At 39.5% G+C, this 19658-nt stretch overlaps 1 protein-coding gene and 1 pseudogene across 2 annotated transcripts in view; both read left to right on the top strand.

Annotated features, from left to right (window-relative positions):
- Positions 1–3175: 3175 nt before the first annotated feature.
- Positions 3176–19658, top strand: part of EMC2 (ER membrane protein complex subunit 2) — a 56569-nt gene continuing 40086 nt past the window's right edge. For both annotated transcript variants that reach the window (XM_066265816.1, XM_066265815.1), the window contains exons 1-2: positions 3176–3260; positions 19289–19402. In XM_066265816.1, coding sequence (XP_066121913.1) covers positions 3221–3260; positions 19289–19402 — 154 coding nt within the window. In that variant the 5' untranslated portion in view covers positions 3176–3220. The remainder of the gene's footprint in view (positions 3261–19288; positions 19403–19658) is intronic.
- Positions 9848–9928, top strand: LOC136332587 (small nucleolar RNA U3; annotated as a pseudogene).

Raw genomic sequence — 19658 nt, 5'->3', positions numbered from 1 at the left:
TATTCAGGCAAGAGATAATTGTGGCTTAGATTAAGGTAGTAGTAATGGAGTTAAAAGGAAATAGATGGATTCTAGGAACGTTTTGAAAGTATAATGTAGAACTTGCCAACGGACTGGACATACATATGTAGTATGGTATGTAAAAAAAAGAATCAAGGACACTTCCCAGAATTTTAGTTTGTGCATCTAGGAAGATGGTTTCATCAACTATGATAAAGAAGAGCAAGTTCAGGAGGACTGGTGGCAGGAATCCAGAGTTCCATTTAGGATATGTTAACTTTGAGATACATTTTAGTCATCTAAATGAATATTTCAAAATAGTAGAACTGAGTTTCAGGGAAGAAATAATGACTACTGGATTTATGAAATTGGGAGTTGTTGGTCAAATAAGTTTGTAAATATGATATATATGTTTGCTCGCTTATAGTTTGCATTGAGTATGGGGGACAGGCTGTAAGCAGGCAGGATCTTTATAACCTAAGGCTTAGTTTTAAGACTAAGCCTTTCCCATACTTTTAATACTAAGATCTTTTCAAACTAAGCTTTTTCCCACACCCTTGACTGTTGCATGATGTGGGGTGGTACACTCTAATGAGGAATCCCATCATGCCTCAGATAAGTGACTTTGTATCAGAGACTTCCTTGTTTGTATATTGGATTCAAGGTTTTGATTTCTACACTATAAAATGGGGCAGAGGACCTCTGGCTGGAGGAGAGCAGAGAAAGTCCACATGGAGGAGAAGAGAAGCAGCCAAGCTGGTGGAGTACTGAAGGAGAAGCCAGTTTGTGCAGAGAGAAGGAGATGGGGAACAGAGGCGAATAAGGCTGGTGAGGTATAAACTTTTGATTCTAGGAAACTCAGATAAGTCAGTAGCTTTGGGAGCCCTGAATGGAAAGGGAAGTGTTTTCCCACTGTGTGTATTTCTTGCTCGCTGGGTGCAAGCTAGGATTAAAGCTAATGGCCCACCAGTTCTTGGGTCCATTGTTACATTACCATCTGTCTGAATCAAATGCGAACCTGCATGGGTCAGGCGGCCGTGATGGTGGCCGTGGCTACTGGCTTTATGGGAGTCGTCAACATATAAATAATATTTATAGTCACAGAACTGGCCCCTCCATGAGAGTGTCCTGCAGTGTCTCTTTTAATCTTAATAACAACTCAAAGTAAATATTTTCTCTGTATATAGCTATACTAGCTTCTTTTTATTCTGTATGTAAGCATCCTTGATGCTGAGTTCAACATACTAAAAGTCAACCAGCTACTAAAAACGGTGGAACATGCATTCTGTTGAGTTCTTAATCTTTCCTTCATACCAGGTTGTTTTATTAAAGCATTCAAATATGTGAATTTGAATAGACTATTTTTAATAATTTTTTTTTTTTTACAGAGACAGAGTCAGAGAGAGGGATAGATAGGGACAGACAGGAACAGAGAGAGATGAGAAGCATCAATCATCAGTTTTTCGTTGTGACACCTTAGTTGTTCATTGATTGCTTTCTCATATGTGTCTTGACCGTGGGCCTTCAGCAGACCAAGTGACCCCTTGCTCGAGCCAGCGACCTTGGGTCAATGCTGGTGAGCTTTTGCTCAAACCAGATGAGCCTGCACTCAAACTGGTGACCTCGGGGTCTCGAACCTGGGTCCTCCGCATTCCACCCAGTCCGACGCTCTATCCACTGTGCCACCGCCTAGTCAGGCGAGTTGACTATTTTTAATTAAAAATTTTTTTTTCAAATGTCTGCTTAGTCTGGAGAGAATGACATTCATTCAGAATCAAATCTGAGTTCATAAATTCACGATTCTTTCATATCCTTATGTATCTCCATCTCCTCTGTGGCTGGTGCCATGACAGCTTGTGGAAAGAATTTTTCTTCTTTCTCTTATGTTGATTGCCTCTTTTCAGTAACTCTTAACTATGACTGTTACAGAGGAATTTTTAGTCTTCTTTACTCATTTTACACATTCCCCTTTTTATAATTTCATGTTCGCATTACTTCAAATACTAAATATATGCTATGACCTTCCAATTTTTGGATTCCACTTTAGACATTTCTCCTAGTCCTGACAACAATTAGCCAGGTGGGAAAGGGTGGGGAAGGAGGCTCCCTGGTGAGGTTCTGAGGAAGGAGGAAGGAAGTGTAGGGGCTGTGATGGCCTCATTTGTATATTTACGTAGTACTTCTTTTATTCATTTGTTTATAGGCACTGCTGTCTTTGTTGTTCTTACGGAGTTTCAAATCTAGTGGCAGGCAGACTTAATCCTGGGGAGCCTTAACTAAGGGCATGGGTTGGTGCAAAGACATGAATGTGACATAAAGAATCCCTTGGGCCCTGGCCAGTCGGTTCCGTGGTAGACCATCTTCGGATCTGTAGATGTCTTGGGTTTGATTCTGGTCAGGGAAGACAGGAGAAACGACCATCTGCTTCTCCGTGCCCCCCCCCCCACAGCCAAGGCTCTGTTGGAGCAACTCCACCCAGGGTGCTGAGGATGGCTCCTGGGCCTCGCCTCAGGCGCTAAAATAGCCAGTAGCCCAGAGCCCAGATGGGCACAGCATCGCCCCATAGGATGCTCCTGGTCCAGTCCAGGCGCATGAGGGAGTCTATCTGCCTCCCCGCTTCCCACTTAAGGGGGGAAAAAAAGAATCCCTCGGCCACAGGTACATAATGCGCCAAGGCTGAATCTCGCTTAGTGCCTCAGAGACTTAACGAAAAATTTGGAGTATATCAGTTTACTCGAGCATTAGAAAGGAAACGGAGAGCGAATACCACTGAGGAAGGAGGAAAGTTGGGGACAAATGTGGGATTCCAGCGGAACATTCGCTGCAGCAGGCCATGACGAGAACAAGGACCTTACCAGGGAGTGGAAAGAGAACGAATGCACTTACGTAGAGAAAAGGAAAAAACCGAGAGCGTACTCATTAAAACCCCAGATTTGTTAAAACTCCACGGTAATACAAACACCTCAACCCAAGCAAGTTCTATCCCAGTCGCACAGCCCAGGCCACCTCCGCGTCCCGGCACGCCCCGCGCCGCTCAGCTCGCTCCGCCCCCTGGTCCGAGAGCCCCTCCGCAAAGCCACACGCACGTGCGCGGCGGGTCCCGCCTCCTCCGCTCTCTCTACCAATGAGAAGCGATGTCGTAATTTGCTACCGCCGGGTCCCAGGTCACGTGACTGTGTCTCCCCGCCCTCTCACCCAGCTGCCTCTAGGTTCTCAGAAGATGGCGAAGGTCTCAGAGCTTTACGATGTCACTTGGGAAGGTAACTGCGGACGGGGCGGGCGCAGAAAGACCAAAAGTTTTGGGAAGCGGTGAGGGACACCCCCTTCCCTCGGAAAGCTGGGTTGTCCGGTCTCTCTTCCGCCCTGGCGCTAACACGGAATGGTTGAGTTGACGTGGAGGTGGAGGCTGTGCTATTCCTTAGCGCGGCCACCCACCCGGGTCTGCGGCGTTACCTGCCGCTTGTGGTCGTGGATAGACGGCCCTACCTCCGCGCCGATCCAGGGGCCCTGAGCAGCTTCCATCATGAGGCGGGAGGGACCTGGGGCTGCTGGGCATCGCGGAGGAGGCGGGATAGGGTCCTGCTGACGCTTCTTTGCAGCGGCCCTGGAAGGCCTTTTTATTAAGTGCTGTGTTGTAAGGGTTATAATTCTGGCCCCAGATCCATGAACAAATCGTATTCTGCCTACCGCGTTTCGTTCCCTCATGAGAGCTGTTTCTGATTTCTTCCTTTTTAATGACTCCTCGTCCCCTATCTCAAAACACATTTACACACACAACGCAACTTCCTTTTTTACTATCTACCCGGAATTCCTTTTCTGAAGGGGGAACGAACTCGTCTTGGGCATGTGCTCCAGTGTGATGGACTTCTTCCCCCATCCTAGTTTAATGTAAGGCGGATTGTGTTCCTTACACAATCAAAATCTGGAAGCTGTCAAACTTGGACCATTCCTGCAACAGATTTTTTCCTTTTTTATTTTTATTTTTAGATTTTTTTCCTTTTCAAGAACTTGAGCAGAAGACATGCTTGAGAGAAGAGCCTTGAGTTTCTCTCACGCGTGAAATTTCTGTGATTGAAATTTAACTTCTCAGTATTTAACATTACACTTCAGTACCTTATGTGTTCAAGGAATGTCTTCTTCCAATGGTTAAACAATGGCCTAATAACATGTGTACTTAAAGTTACATTGACTCATGATGAGTAAATCCAGTATCACAAAGATGCAGACATATATGGGAAAAGGTAAAATTTCTCTATACTTAAATTCAATGGTTTATTATTAACGTTTATTAACACTGTGAACCTCATTGTTTCTACCTGTATTGGAGAATTCCATTATATTAAACAAAAGTAATAAGTGTTGAGTGCTAGATCTTTGATGTATGAAGTTAAGTACCACACAGTCCCTACTTTCATGAGGTTCACAGTCTAATGGGGAAGACAAACCGGTCAATACGTAGTTTTGAAAAGTTTGTAGGATATATTTCTTAAGCTGGATGGTGGATATATATGGCTGTTATTTTTAATGCTTTTAAAATATGTTTTTAATATATCATGCTTTTTATTTTAAGAAAGTGCTAATTGGAAGATATGTTAAGTATAGATTTCTTAGGTGATAATGTCAGGTACATAATCTTAAGGAATGAGTAGGTGTGTACTACCAGACAAGGTGATATAACTCTAAGTAATAATTTGGAGTACCCTATGGGCATTCTAAAAGGGGTTGATTTAATTCGGTTTAGAATGATAAATAATAAGTACTTCACAAGGTTGTTGAGGAACAAAAGAGAAAACCTGTTTGAGTGCTTTTAAACTATAAAAAGATGATCTGGCTCCTACCTGTCTCTAGCTTTGTCGGAAGCTGTTCTCCCTCTGAGTCTGCGGTGGCGGTGTTGGCTTTTGTTGAATTCCCTAAATGTGCCATGCTCCTCTTGTGTGAGGGCTGGGCACCTGCTGTCCTTTCCATCAAGAGTGGTGTTCTGTCATTGCCCTGCTCTTGCCCCCATTATACATTATCATTTCTCAAAATCCCCCTCAAGGGTTATGTATTGCAGAGAGCTTTCCTTGACTATCCCACAGCCCTTCCCCATTCCTCTTACCAAGATTTTAAAAAGTTAAAGAAAAACAAGCAGCACAACCTACCCCTGCTCCTTTAACTGCATGTTTTCATACTGGTGAGGCACGCACCCAGTTGTGATTTGCAAAATGAAACACAATAATACATTTACTCTGAGATAGTGTAAAATTTAACTGAATGAAGGGAGGGACCAGGCTTCTTTTCCTAGAGCCTGACATATGAGAGAATATTGGTAATTATTTATTGACTAAATGAATTATTAATTGGATTAATAATAAATGTTAACAACTGTTACAAAAAAACACTAATTTTTCTGGTGTTGGAATAATTTATTTAGTATCTTAGATAGACTGTTTAGGGTTTAGACCTTTCCAGATTCTATTGTAGGGGGCTTTTAAGAAAGGGTAGTTTAGATTTTTCTTTCAGAAACATAACAGTAATAGATTTTTAAAATGTAAAAGGGTGATGGGAGGACTTTGAGGGATAGCTTTTTGTTTATATTAAATTTTTAGGATGAAGTGTCAGTTGAACCTGTTTCCTTAAGAATTCCATTGAATAGTGTCATGAATTCAAGTCGTAGAAATGGTTAGTTCAGAGAGTATTGTAATTCTTGTGATAGGATTACAAAAGACCTATATAGTATGTTTAACATTTTCTTAGTCTCTATTCTGTTCCACAGAAAAAAGTAGAACATATGGTTCATTTATTCAAACAGTTGAAAGTTACTGAGTTTTATTTGAAGAATTATTACTTAGGGATTTGGAGGTGAGAGAGAGTTACAAGGAGGGTATAGTCAGGTTTCTTTAGAGTATTTGGGCAGAATATGAGTAGGATGCCTAGCACAATGCCTGGCATATAGTAGGCACTAAATGAGTATTTGTGGAAAAAACTAAAAATTAAGGGATTTTAGTTGTTCATGCTCTCTCAACTTCCTCTATTTTTATTCAGTCCTTCATACTACCACATTGGTTTTTGTGCTTTATCACTCCAGTAAGGTTTCTAGGGAGACCTGATGCAGGTCTAATATACGCTTGTGTCTCGAACATCTGTACCACATGTGTTGTTGCAGATCATCCCTCTGAAAGATTCTCTCCTTGCTTTCTTAGTAACATTTAGGTTCCCATCTTCTCAGACCTTCTCTTTTCTTAGTTCTCTACATCTATTTGCTTTTTAATGTCTGTTGTCTCCAGTGCTGCTCTCTTTAGCTCCCTTCTTAATTTATTATTGGGGGTTACTAAATTTGAGATAAATAGGCTCCTTACTGATGTCGGCATAGATGTTAGTGGTTTGTGAATTCCCTGAAATTAGATGCAAAATTGAATGTATGTATAAACAGGTACTTATTTTTGGGAAAAGATGACTCAAAGGTCTCATTAACTTTAAAAGAGATCTAAAAGTAAATGTCTTCCTTGGGCAATCTCAATGCTGCCTAGCTTGATTTAGCCTATACGCTAAATAACATGTCAATTAAATATATATTTGACTACTTTGCAGGGCACTGTTCTGGTTTCTGAGGTTACATGCAGGGTCCCAGCTCTCATAGAACAAACATCCCTTGAGATTTCACTACTAAAGATAGGATTTGTGAAGGTCATTTTTACAAGATAAAAGCTAGAAAGGTAGGTTGGTGCCCTGAATGCTAGCGTAAGGCAATTGGACTTTATTTTGTAGATAGTTGGGAGCCACTTTCCTATTAAAAAATATAATTAATAACTACTTTTATTAAACTTAAAATTTTAAGTATTCATGTTGATGTAAGGTGGGCACGGCCATTTCTTTGATAGGGAATCTCTTATGAAATTCCTTGTTATCTTTAATAAAACATTTTGTTTTGCTTTCTTTACTATAGAACAAAATCATAAAGACTTTTGTCTTTTAGAAATTTATTATGTTCCTCATTATATTTTAAAGTAAGTCACCTTACCTAATATGATAGCAAGTTTTTCCAAGCCATTTACCCTAATGGAATCTTTTCAGAGCATCTAGCTTTGCTTCATAGAAATAAGTCTGCCTTTTTGCATTCAAGTTTTCTTTGGCCTAAGTAATAATAAATTACACTACATAATTACATTGTTAAACTGGCATGAACTTGTTTGCCTACCAACACAGCTGAGTTTTTTAATATGTATAACAACTGATGGAAACAACCAGAGGCCAGGTGGTGAGGCTTTTTAGTCAAGAACTTCTAAGACGCTGTGAGCATCATTAGTATATTTTACAGAATGAAATTCTTTGATTCTAACTGGAGGATGGTGAGAGTTTTTATCGAATCTTATGAATCTCACCCATCATATTTTAATTATAGTACTTATTTACATTCTTTACACACACAGATCTTCTCAGTCCTTCCATTGACCAGCATAGTGTTTAGAGTCAGAAAACGAGCTCTCAGTAAAGGCCTGTTTGCTCATTAAATGAACGCTAGTATATTTATGAACTTTGATCCAATCAATACTATCTGTAGTAATAGCACTAATAATGATGAAAATGGCTTACTGTATATTTTGTATAATCTCATTTAATTCTGACACATCCTGTGAGATTGAGTTTATTCCCAATTTATAGATGAAGAAGCAGACCAGAGAAGTGAAGCAGCTTGTCCAAGATCCCACAACTCACTAATAGGGAGTGCCGTGATTGGAGCGGCTCTTCTGCTTTCCTTGACGCATTTATTAACTAGTTAAGTTTGTCTACCCAGGCTGCCATTCTGTTATTCTTGGAACATGCCAACCTTTTTCTGTCTCAAGAACTTACATTCTCTATTTATGGCTGACTCCTTGTATTTTTCCCTCAGCTTAAAAAGTACTTCCTCAGAGAGGCCTTCTCTAACCATGCTTTCCAAAGGGTCTTCCTTCTCCCACCCCCTGATATTATCACATAACCTTTCCATTTCCTTCATAGTAATTATCACTATTGAATATTATGTGGTTTGTCATCTTTCTGTCCTACTAGAATGTAAACACTGTGAGTACCAGAACTTTGTTTCTTACTTTATCCCCAATGCCCAGATCAGGCTTGGCACGTGGCAGGCAATTCGTAAGTATTAGTTCAGTGATGAGTAACTCCACAGGGTCTGGTCAGTCATCACACTGTACAGCACGAAAGTTAACAGGACCATTGGGTTTCTTAAAAACTTGAATTGCTTAATGAAGTAAATTTTTCTAAAATATGTACAGTATCTGGTAGTGATCTGCAGATTCAGTTTAGGTAGAGAGAGAGACTAGTTTGGAAGTTATCTTAGCCATTTTAGCCTGAGATGATAAGTCTGGGCTTGAGCAGTAGCAATGGAAGTAGAGTAGGAGGTATTAACCTTAGAAATATTTCAAAGAATCACGGGAGCCCTGGCCGGTTGGCTCAGTGGTAGAGCGTTGGCCTGGCGTGTGGGGGACCCCGGTTTGATTCCCGGCCAGGGCACACAGGAGAAGCGCCCATTTGCTTCTCCACCCCCACCCCCTCCTTCCTCTCTGTATCTCTCTTCCCCTCCCGCAGCCAAGGCTCCATTGGAGCAGAGATGGCCCGGGCGCTGGGGATGGCTCCTTGGCCTCTGCCCCAGGCGCTAGAGTGGCTCTGGTCGCGGCAGAGCGACGCCCCAGAGGGGCAGAGCAGTCGCCCCTGGTGGCGTGCCGGGTGGATCCCCATCGGGCGCATGCGGGAGTCTGTCTGACTGTCTCTCCCCGTTTCCAGCTTCAGAAAAATACAAAAAAAAATAAAAATAAAGATAGTACAAAGAATCATGGGAGTTAGATACTGAAGGGGGAATCAGAAACAGTACTAAAGTGGCATTAACAGAAATGTAAGCCCTGGGAAGGGAAGCCACAGTTGCCAGGAAAAGGTGATTGGTTTTCTGATGTACGTTTGAGGTAATAGTTTATCAAAGGTGAAATATGTTTTCTTCAAGAAATACTTTTAGCTTTATTAATTTTTAGATGAATATATTTAAGGCATTTCTGAACCGATTGATACAGGGTGGTTTGAGTACATGAACACAGAGTTTATTCTTGTATTATTACTGTATTATTTTCAGTACAAACTGTGAACCTACTTTTATCCAACCCTATATGTGACAAATAATTTTACATTGTATTTCTAGGAATATCTGGAGTGTGACAGAACCTACTATATAAGTGTTACAGATGAAATGCTGCTTAGTTTGCAAAAGCTGTATTTTCATACATAAACCATGTTTATTGTTTTGTGTTCAGCTGTTGTATTTTGTTTTGTTTTTTTTTTTGTATTTTTCTGAAGTTGGAAACGGGGAGGCAATCAGACAGATTCCCGCATGTGCCCGACTGGGATCCACCCGGCACGCCCACCAGGGGGCGATGCTCTGCCCATCTGGGCCGTTGCTCTGTTACAACCAGAGCCATTCTAGCGCCTGAGGCAGAAGCCATGGAGCCATCCTCAGTGCCCGGGCCAACTTTGCTCCAATGGAGCCTTGGCTGCAGGAGGGGAAGAGAGAGACAGAGAGGAAGGAGAGGGGGAGGGGTGGAGAAACAGATGGGCGCTTCTCCTGTGTGCCCAGCTGGGAATCGAACCCAGGACTCCTGCATGCCAGGATGATGCTCTACCACTGAGCCAACCGGCCAGGGCCAGCTGTTGTATTTTTATATAATAATGTTTGTGACTGTGTGTTAAGGACATTCTTAGCAGTAAGGCCTTTAAAAAGTATGTATCTTTCCTAAAGCAGTTGTTTTCCCCAATCAACACTAAGAAGTACCCTTTGCAGATTAATTCATTTTTAATTAGGTTTACTCATATATATCCATATAAAAAGACTATACTTTCAGGGATCATTTCTATAGTTTGTTATATCCATATAAATGTTTTAGTGTGGGTAAACTGAAACCAAAGTTTCATTTAGAAAATACTTATTCTTAGTATGAGTAATGCATTCTTTTTATTGTTTAATTTTTTCCCCTCAAAATGCTGGAAGAAGACCACTAAATTGATTTTAAACCTCACTAATGGTTTGCAATGCACAGTTTGCAAATGTGCATTAAAATAAATTAATCCTTTTTTCAAATCAAATGGCCTTTTCTTTCAGAATGGCTATTTTCAATATCCTGAAGTCAAGAAGTCAACTAAATAAATTTGTGGGACTATGAATAATTTAAAATTTATCTTTTATCTCATCTTTTAAAATTTCCTGTAAACAAATCTTGAAATGGTATTTCAGTATATATTGATAGAATAAAGTGAAGTGGGGAAAGTATAGGATTTGAGAAAGGAGTTCTGGAGTGAAGAAATCAAGTAAGCAGCAGACATGTTTTTCAACTTTTAGTGGCCTCGGTCTCACCACAATGCCTCATGAAAGGAATAATCAGAATACAGGGGGTCCTTGGGTTACAGTTCAGCTCCATTCCTGCAGCAATGATGTAACCCGAATTTTGGTATAAAGTGAAACACACCTTAGCCTAAGTCACTTGCCTGTCCGAACACAGTTGTAAAATCATAATCTAGACTAGAACATAAAAATACAACTAAGCCACATAAAAAGTAAAAGGACATAAATATACTGTACTGTACAGTGTACTCTAGTAACAGAAAAAATGACAAAGTATAAGTGTAAAAAAATCCTTACCTTTATCCCTGTGGTTGGCTTGCACACTGGAAGGGGCATTGCAAGGTGGGAGAGAGTGACCTACTCGGAGGAGGAAGCTGGAGAGACAGGAGAACCTGCAGAAGGTGCTGGAGATACTGGGTCAGGTGAATCAGGATTGCCTAAGGAACATGCAGGAGATGCTGGAGATGATTCTACCTGTACTACAGGTGTTTCATCTCGAGAAGCAGCTGATGTAGAGGGGACAGGATCTGTTGCTGGCCTCAATCTTCTTAAAGAATTGTTCCAAGTTAGTCTGGACGGTTGACGACTTCTCTCCCAAAATCTGCCTATAGCATTGCAAGGCATCCATAACAGTTGAAACACGTCTCAAGTGTTTTAAGCTTTTATGGGAGTGAGTGTCATAAACTCGAAACATCATTATGTGGAGATTGTTTGTAACCCAAGGACCCCCTGTAATCATAGCTAATCTGTTTACCTTTGACCTTTAGTTCATTCCCAAAAGCTTGTGTAGTTGTTAATAAAATATGTAAGCAAATAATGAGCTGCTTACATACACAGTATATAATACAAACATGCCGTTGGCTTTGACACTAATGCTTTTTTTTGGAGGGTTTAGAGCAGGGGTCTCAAACTCGCGGCCCACGGGCCGCATGCGGCCCGCCGAACAATTTTGTACGGCCTGCAGACTAATCCACGAAGTTCAAAATATTTTGGATAAAATAAAGTAAGCCTAGGGGCCTACTTGTATTTTTCATTTCTCTAGCATCCTAGCTAGATATTAGCTTAGTTAACAGCAGTTGTGATGTGAACTATAGTTTCTGGTCGTTTTGTGACACTGAGTAAACTGCATGTACGATTGTGCTTGTTGTACTGATTTTTTTTTTTTCAACTGCAGTGAGAAAAGTGTTGCGTAACAGTTGCCTTTTGTAGACCTAGTGCGGCCCGCCGAACAAACGGCTGTGATCTTGCTCTGCGGCCCACATGCTGAGTTGAGTTTGAGACCCCTGGTTTAGAGTAAAACAAAAAGTTTTAAGCCACCTTTGAGGAAAGAGTGAGGGAAGAGCCTTTATTATCAGAGGCAGAAGCAATTATCAGAAATTTTTCTTGAAGATAATTAAAAAAAAATTTTTTCTTTTTCAAGTAAGAAGAGGGGAGATAGAGAGTCCCACATGCACCCCAACCAGGATTCACTCAGCAACCCCTGTCTGGGACCGATTCTCACAACCGAGCTATTTTTAGCACCTGAGTGGATGCTCCTTGGAGCCATTCTCAGTGCTTGCGGCTGATACGCTCAAACCAATCAAGCCATGGCTGCAGGAGAGGAGGAGAGAGGAGGGGGCGGGTAGAGAAGCAGAGGGTCGCTTCTCCTGTTTGCCCTTCCTGGGAATCAAACCTGGGACATCTATGGTATACACTGGGCCGGTGTTCTACCATTGAACCAGCTGGCCAGGGCTGATAATTAAAATTTTTGTAGCACATTTTACAAAGTGCTTTAACATAAATTAGTAGGAGTCCTAAATTCATGTGCCAAGCAGATGGGGGTAATGTGTGAAATTGGGTCAAGGTGATAGTGATGCTTATGAATAACATTTGAGTCCATGCTCTACCTAAAAATAATCAATCAGATTAAAAGTAGCTACTCCCTCCCATCCCCTGCCCCCCAAAAGAAGAAAAGTAAAAACAAAATACATGTACTGGCCAAACAACACCCTAGCGTCTAGGTTTTGCATTATATCCAAACTTTCATCACAGATCTAGTAGGCTGTGATCTTTTATATTGTCTAGCTGAGGTTATAAATGTTAAGTGTTGGGTCCAAGATCACCGTACTGGTAAGTGGCAACATTAGAATTTAAACCTATGTCCTTTATGCCACCTCATGCTCTAATTCAGAAATTGGCAAATTTTTCTTTAAAGGTCCAGAAAGTATTTTTGGCTTTTTTGACATAGTTTGTCTTAACTATTCAGCTCTGCCATTGTATCACAAAAACAGCCATAGATTATAGCTAAATGAATAAGGGTACCTGTGGCTTTTGTTTGCTTTTTTAATTTTTGTTTTTTAGGATACTGGTGTTTTTTTGGGAGGGGTATTTTTCTATTTTTTTATTTATTTTTTATTTATTGATTTTTAGAGAGGGGGAGAAGAGAGAGAAAGTGAGAAAAGGGAGGAGCAGGAAGCATCAACTCCCATATGTGCCTTGACCTTGCAAACCCAAGGTTTCGAACCGGCAACCTCAGTGTTCCAGGTCGATGCTTTATCCCACTGCGCCACCACAGGTCAGGCAGGATACTGGTGTTTTGATAAAACTTTTATGTACAAAAGAGGAGGCTGCAAAATTTGGCCCTGGGGCTGTAGTTTATTGTCCCATGCTTCTTATACCTTTCCCTCAATGAAATATGAAAAGCAAAGCCAGAGCTGGAGGGATTAAGGAAAGATAAATAGTGATTGGTGTTATAGGATGTACCATTCATTGGCTTGGGTAGAAGCGTCAAACCCTCTTGGTTCAGAAACCAGAGAATTAACACAGGGTATGAGAATAGAGAAGGAAGTAGAAGGTAGATTATTAACAACAGCTAAGACTTTTGAGCACGTACTGTATCAGGCACCGTTCTGCACACATAAATTAACTCAGTGCTCATCGCACAACAGTGTGACATAGGTGTTCTTTTCACTTCCACTTTTATATGAGAACATTCAAGTGCGCTGTGATGAACTCACCTAACCACACAACTGGAGAGTGGCAGAGCTTGAATTTGAACTCGAGGTTTGAGTTTTGCATCTCTCCTCTTGACTGCATACTACTGCATTAGATGGATAGAAGAGAAAACTGAAGAAAGAAGATAAAAATGTAAAACTTAGGATTTGAAACAAAGGAAAACTATTTGGTAAGGAAAGGGATTGTAAGGCAAAATTGAAGTGTATGTGGCACTTTAAAAATATTTTTGAAAGATAAAAATATAGATATTTTTATTTTATGCCTTATTTTAAAAATACCTTGAAATACATATATTCTCCATTTCATTTTGTTTTTAAAATTTAGAGCATTTATCAAAAATAGAGAAATATTTGGGTGTTTCCCCATTTAGTCTTTAAAAAAATATTGGTACTTTTCTAATTTTCCCCTTTTCTTATGGGTGCTTCTTCATGTTTTTATTAAGGTCCCTGGGAGTGCCTTGGACAGAGAGTTGTGTTTCCCCCACCCTTTTTTGGGGTAACATCAGTGAAGAGTTTACCTTACCTCCATTTGGCAATGGCCTGCAGGAGCTGATTTGCCAGCCTTTTCCCCCTCCCCCTAATCTAGGTGGGTCGGACAATTTCCCAATTCCTGAGCACATTAGATATTTTAATCCTTCCCATGCCTTATGTGCCTTTGCTTTAAACTTCATTTAACAAATCCCCTTTGACCCTGAGGGCTTAATTCATTATCACAGATGTCTTCTTTAACCCCTTTTCCCTTCCAGGTGAAATTAATCTTTTTTTCACCTTTATTTCTGTGCTCTGAGCATACTACTGTCTTAACTTTTATTACATTATTTTGCATTTGTTTACAGTTTTTCTGTTAGTTTGTCAGATTCTCAGGCACAAGGGATAATTCTTTTTTCATCTTTATATTTCTAGCATATGTTTTAGAAATAATCTGTCATTACATTTTTGAATGACTAAATAGAAGTGGATGTATCAATAGATGAAAGGGAAATGTTTTACAAATCAGAGGTTCTTAAGTAATACAGTGTTAAAACATGATTAAAGAAGACAATAGAGGTGATACAAACTTTATTTAATACTTGATGAGGTAGTCTCCTTTAAGAGAACTTCAAAATGGGGTAGGAGGCAGTAAGCTTTTTCATTTTTTTAATTAATTATTTTTATTTAGAGAGTCGGGGAGAGAGAGAGACAGACAGGAACATCGAGCTATTTATTCCTGTATATGCCCTGACCGGGGATTGAACCGGCAACCTCTGTGCGTCAGGATGACGTTTCAACCAACCAAGCTATCTAGCCAGGGCTTACTTTTTTATTTACTGATTGATTTCTAGAGAGACAGAGAGAGGAAGGAAGCAAGAAGCATTTATTTGTTGCTTCACTCAGTCTTGCACTGGTTGCTTCCTGTGTGTGCCCTGACCAGATCGAACCAGCAACTTTGTTAATTTGGGATGGCGCTCTAACTCCTGAGATGATCAGCCAGGGCCAAGAAGCTTTTATAGAATAAAGAGCCCTTGCCAGATAGCTCAGTTAGTTAGAGTGTTGTTCCAAAGCACAGGCATTGCAGGTTCGACCCTCGATCAGGGCACATATAGGAACTGATCAATGTACCTGTCTCTCTTTCTCTCTCTTCCTTCCTTTCTCATTAAAATAAATAAAAATTAAAAAAATAAAAGAATAAAGAACAAAGAGGATACAAATAGAAAAAATATCTGATTGGCTGGGCCACATTGTCAACCTTTATGGGAGTAGGAAGAAGGCCCAGGGTTGGCTTGGTTTTGGAGAATTGGTTATATGGATATACTGCATTTCTGTCAAGTGGAGCATTTATAGAGACATAAAAACTAAATTTCAGATTGCTGACATGGCACCTTGGGCTGAGTGGCTCTATCTTGGGCCTAGCAAGTTATTTCAGTACAGTACTTCGATTATGAATAAATAGAATAAGACTGATGGAAAATTGAAGACTGTTGATAAATGAGATATTTTGTAAAAAATGAGAATCAGTTTTTCTTTTTTATTTTCTAGTTTATAGGCAAGAATTCTGCTTAACGAGCATTGCAGAGAATTCCCATTTAAAAGATTAAATGATAATTCTTGAAGTCAAATGGTACATTTTATTAATTCATGTGGGCTAGCTTTCCTTAGTTTGGGTGTCAGGATATGGGCAAGAGAGAGAGTATTGAACGGATCTGCAACACAGTAATTTATATTCCCGAGGCTCTTCTTTCCCTTTTGAAATAATCTGCCAGGTTGAAAGAGAATGTGGACCCATGGTATGGGGATATGGTTTGAAAAAATTCTGAAAAACCAAAGATGTAGATCCAAAGATAACTATATGTTGTGTTGTGATATAATAAAGAATATCTAGTTGGTGTTCATCCCCGGTTCCTGGTACAGAGCTCCTAAATCCTTGTAATTTCCTGAGTGGTAAGGTTGATAGGAATATTTTTTGTGGCAATATTTTATCTCAGTTCTGGGTTCCTGATACAAGAGTCTCTAAGACCATTAGAATTTCTAAAGTGATAACTGTGTCTTTTTGTACACTATGGAGATCACTGGTGGCTGTCTAGCTTTAAGATGGTGGTGGGTCACCAGAAAGACCAACACCTGATGAAGGGTTTGAACTTTCAGCCTGCTTTTGACCTCTTGGGAGTGGAGAGGGTCTGAAGATAGGGTTAATCAACAGTGATTCACTCATTCCTACAGAAAGAAACCCTTATAAAATCCAAACTCTAGGAGTTGGAGAGCTTCCAGGTTGGTGAACACATCAAGGTGCTGGGAGAGTGACATGCTCAAAGAAGGCATGGAAGTGCCTCTGCTCCCCACTGCCATTGGGCTGTTTCTAAGTTGTATCCTTTATAATAAACAGGAGTAAGGAAATCCCTTTCCGGAGTTCTGTGAGCCGTTCTAGCAGATGTAGAACCTGATAAGGAGGTTGTAGGAACCTGGACTTTATAGTCAATTGGTTAGAAGTAGAGATGGCCCTAATTTGTGATAAATTTGTAAAGTATGGACAGTCTGGTGGGACTGAGCCCTTTACCTATGGGGTTTTATGCTAACTCCCTGTAGTTGGTGCCGAAATTGAATCGAATTAATGGACAACAAGTTGGTGTTTATAGAGTTGTAGAATTGGTCGGTGTGGGGAAAACACCCCCTAATACATTTGGTGTCAGAAGTATTCTGTGGGTAGTAACCTTAACTGTGTATGAGATATGGATTAGATAAAGACAATAGCTTTAGAGAGAGAGAGAGGGAGGGAGGGACAGACAGAAAGGAGGGGAGAGAGATGAGAAGCATTGATTCTTTATGGCGGCACCTTAGTTGCTCTTTGACGTTTTGTCATATGTGCCTTGACGGGCGGTGGAGGGGGGGGGGCGGGGGTTCTAGCTGAGCCAGCGACCTTAGACTCAAGCCAGTGGCCATAGGGTCCTGTCTGAGATTCTGAGCTCAAGTTGGTGAGCCCGCACTCAGGCTAGGGACCTCAGGGTTTCAAATCTAGGTCTTCTGCATCCCAGGCCACTACTATCTACTGCACTACTGCCTGGCCAGGCTTGTTAACTTTATGTTTAAAGGAATATTTTTAGTCATATTTGATTATTGGATTTAAATACAATAGCACTGTTTTCGATTTCTGTTTCCTAAGTAGACTTTGTTTTTTTCCAATATTAGTTTTATATCAGTGATTAAGAGTAAATGTTGCCATTGCATTCTTTTAGTAAAAACTTTATGCATGCTACATAATTTGATGAGTTACTTAATGGGATAAAGCTTGTAGATGAATGTTTTGTGTGTGTGTGTGTGTGTGTGTGTGTGTGTGTGTGTTAAGCTGTCATGGTCTGAAAAGCATTTGTATTTACTAATACTTTTGCAGTCTAACTTGATTCCTTGGGATCTTCATGTCAACAATCATGTGTTTTTAAGCAGGCACAGGAAATATATCTCCCTGATGATTTTGGTTGATTTTCAGAGTACAAAATATTATACTGTAGTAGTTTTATGAGAGATTTGAGATCATTTCCAGCAAATAATAAGCTCTGTATTTTTAAACTGTTAAGTTAATAAACTTCTGTGTCAGAGTTTCAATGAAATTATATTGCTACTCAACTTATTTTTTGAACCTCCCAGTATTTAATTTGGTAAATGACAAACGATTTTCTTCCGTCTGTATTTTAAAGGGCTTAATGGCCTTCTTTCTCTCTCCATCTCCCTCCTGCCGCCCTCACTCTTTTGCCTTCTGTTCTCCCCCTTCTCTGCCCTTTCCTCTTTCGCTCTAAATATCTTTTTATTGTAAAATAAACAGAAAGAATTATACAAAACAAATTTACTATTACAAAATGAACACCCTCAATACCACTACCCAGGTGAAGAAACAGACCTTTGCTAGCCCTCCCAGAAGTTCTTTGTGTGCCCCATCCCAGCAAGGCCCTCTTCCCTCATCATAGCCATTAGCCTGACTTCTAGTAAATACCTCCTCGCGTATCTATAAATATTATACTTTAGTCTTGCCGATTTTTATGAAGTTTGATATATCTTAAAAGTCTCTTGACCTTTAAGTTCCCATTCTGTCTCTTTGTTTTCCTTAAAATGTATCTGTTGAAGAACTTGGGCCATTTTCTGACATGCAGAGTTGGTCATGTTGCTTTCCTTTTTTAGTTCATCATTATCTTCAAAAGGCAGCCCCTTCTTTGGTATGACATACAAGGCCTTTTAGAAACTTAATCTTACTTTTTACCTACTCATCTCCTAATCCCAGTCTGTTTCTTTAATTCTAACTACGAGCATTTTTGTTTATCTGCTGAATTCCTCTTCAACCTTTAACATTCAGTTCAGGATTATATCATATCATCTGCAGATTGAGAGTCAATCTGATTTCTGGGTTTTGGTAGAAGGGATTAATTGTAATGATTTTCTAATACCATTTTTATAAATTTAGTTAGGGTCTCTTGATCTTTGCATGATTTTCTGTTTTCTTTTTTAGACTTTGAACTATAGGGACTCAGTGCATACAAAAGTAATGAAAATCCCACGTGCTTCTCTTATATTTATTCTCTAAGGGCCTAATGTATTGTTTATTTAATTCATCTGTTCAACAGTTATGTCTATAGAAGAAGGTGGTACTTCAGATGAATATGTAAGATTTTCAGAGATAGGAGTAAGAAAGCATGTATATGATTGGCGAATTGGACATTTAATTCTGCCTTAACTATAAAAGAGGGATCTTTTGTTTACTGGATTAGGTACTCTCCCCCAACCCATTCTATTATTATCAAAATGTTCTTTAAAACTTGAGTTTTCTATTGTATTACAGTATGCAAAGTTGTTCTCTTGGCTGTGTTGTTTGCTAGTGTTTTTGCCCTTAAATTATTCATTTTATTTCTTACTGTACATATAATCAAAAGATGTCCTTTGTTCTGATTTTTTGCTCTTTGTTTTTTGGCATAGTTGTATGTCTTTATACATTTATGTGATGTTATATCCTTTTGAATATCCTTTTTGTGCTGATAGCCTATTATGATACCCTGATTATGAAAACTTTATATTCTTGAGTCAGTGGGTCAACTTCTGGTGCACTTTGAAATTTTGAGATTTCTTTATATTGTTTTTGTGAATTTGTCTGAGAAAATAATTCCTCGCTTTTATCAAATTCTGAACATTGAAAAAATGGTAACCTGAAAAAGTGTTAAGATATGCAGTTGCTTAAAGGAATAGAGGATCTTTGTAGTGGATCTATGCCATTCATTTCTTTTAAAAGTAGTTTTAATGCATTTGCAGTCTTCCAAAGTATCTGTTTTTCTTATTAAATTGATATTCTGGTTTATGAATTTTGACATACATGAACTTTTATGTTAGTGTGAGTTTATTTTCTGTATCAAAAAAGTTTACTTCATTTTGTGAATTTTTTTGACATTGATCAAATATATATAATAAGTCTTTTGGTTTTCAGAAATGCGAGATAAAATGAGAAAATGGAGAGAAGAAAACTCAAGAAATAGTGAGCAAATTGTGGAAGTTGGAGAGGAATTAATTAATGAATATGCTTCGAAGCTTGGAGATGACAGTAAGTTTTTAAATTTTTTATACTTATGCTCAGCACATACTCGTTTACTGCTCTTAGTTAAAAAAATTTTTTTTTGTTATTTTTTCTGGTGTTTAAATCAGTCTGACTGTGATTTGTCACTTTAAAAATATTCTCGGGAAGACTGATACTTTGAGAAGGCTTTCTAATTTTTGTTAGTACTGAAGCTATAAAAATAGGCGTTTTTGTTTTAAATCCCACAGGGCTTCAGTCCTGGTCTGGTGAAAATGTATTTCAT

The sequence above is a fragment of the Saccopteryx bilineata genome, chromosome 3 (genome assembly GCF_036850765.1).
Source record: "Saccopteryx bilineata isolate mSacBil1 chromosome 3, mSacBil1_pri_phased_curated, whole genome shotgun sequence".
NCBI lineage: Eukaryota > Metazoa > Chordata > Mammalia > Chiroptera > Emballonuridae > Saccopteryx > Saccopteryx bilineata.
The sequence above is the reverse complement of the archived record's forward strand: the minus strand, read 5'-3'. Positions and strand labels throughout refer to the sequence as shown.